Here is a 1,176-nt window from a genome sequence, read left to right on the forward strand (position 1 = left end):
AAAACAAAAATTTATAATTTTTATAATCATAAAATTAAGATTAATTAACGTAAAGAAAAAATTTAAAAAATTTCTTTATATTATTAGAATTTTTTTTTTTGTTTTTTTCTGTCTTCAATATTATCTTGAAAAATGTTATAACATCTTAAAAGTCTAGAAAATTTTTTATAAATTTATCTTAGACAATACTATTTTATCGTACTGATATGTATTAGATTATATATATTAATAATTTTTGTTAATTGAATTTCTAAAAATACAATATAAATTTTACGTTGTTAATAAAGAAAATATTTTTTTATTTAAAAAAAGTAATCTTTTATTTGAAGAATAAGCATATCAAATTATTATTGTTTTATTTATTTAGTATCAAAATATGTTGTAATTAAAAGATTAAAAAGTAAAAAAATTTTAAATCAAATTCATTTCTTCGTTATTTTATTCTTTTATTACACTCGATCAGATTTTCAATTTAATTAAATTTTTTTGTTCAGTTTGTTTTATTCTTTTTTTTTGAACTTTTCGAATTTTTTTTTCCTTTTCCTTTCGGTTTTTTAGTTGTATTTTTGGCTGGTTTTTTGTTTGCTTTTTTGGTTGTTTTTGTGTTTGGTTTTTTGGTTGTTTTTTTGGTTGTTTTTTTGGTTGTCTTTCTGGTTGGTCTTTTGGTTGTTGTAACCGGTTTGATAGTTCCAATAGTGCCAGTTGAATTTTGTGGAGGAGGTGTAATGTCCTTAAAAAAATTATATGTTAATATATAATTTGTAATAATGTTAAATATTTTTAAAAATAAATTTTGAAAGTTTAAATTTTTTTTTAAATTACCTCAAATTGACCAATGAGTACAATACTGCATTCTGGTTCACGATTAGATCTAGGTTGGTAAATAGCTTGAAACTCATCATCTTTTTTACTACTTGTTTTTCTTCCTAAGAACATTAAATTAATATATGAATTAGGAGCAAGTGTTTCATTAATAGCAAATTCTATTTTAATAAGTTTATATGATTCTTTATGTTTTTTATTATAAATTCCAAGACAAAAGTTTGCTGCTTTGTAAGCTGTTTTATTATCTGTATCATATTGTTCAGCATCATAACTACTAATAATATCTTCTGAATAGATTAATAGAAATACATAAGATATTAAAATAATACCTATAAATGATTTCATTGTAAA

At 20.2% G+C, this 1,176-nt stretch overlaps 1 protein-coding gene across 1 annotated transcript; it reads right to left on the bottom strand.

The window, feature by feature from the left end:
• Positions 1-490: 490 nt before the first annotated feature.
• SRAE_0000082400 (Hypothetical protein) lies at positions 491-1,170 on the bottom strand (the record flags this gene model as incomplete). Its single annotated transcript, XM_024646777.1, has 2 exons — positions 491-730; positions 823-1,170. The coding sequence occupies 2 exons, from the start codon at positions 1,168-1,170 to the stop codon at positions 491-493; spliced, it is 588 nt and encodes a 195-aa protein (XP_024500921.1).
• Positions 1,171-1,176: the final 6 nt, after the last annotated feature.

The sequence above is a fragment of the Strongyloides ratti genome, scaffold srae_scaffold0000098, assembly GCF_001040885.1.
Source record: "Strongyloides ratti genome assembly S_ratti_ED321, scaffold srae_scaffold0000098".
Classification (NCBI taxonomy): Eukaryota; Metazoa; Nematoda; class Chromadorea; order Rhabditida; family Strongyloididae; genus Strongyloides; species Strongyloides ratti.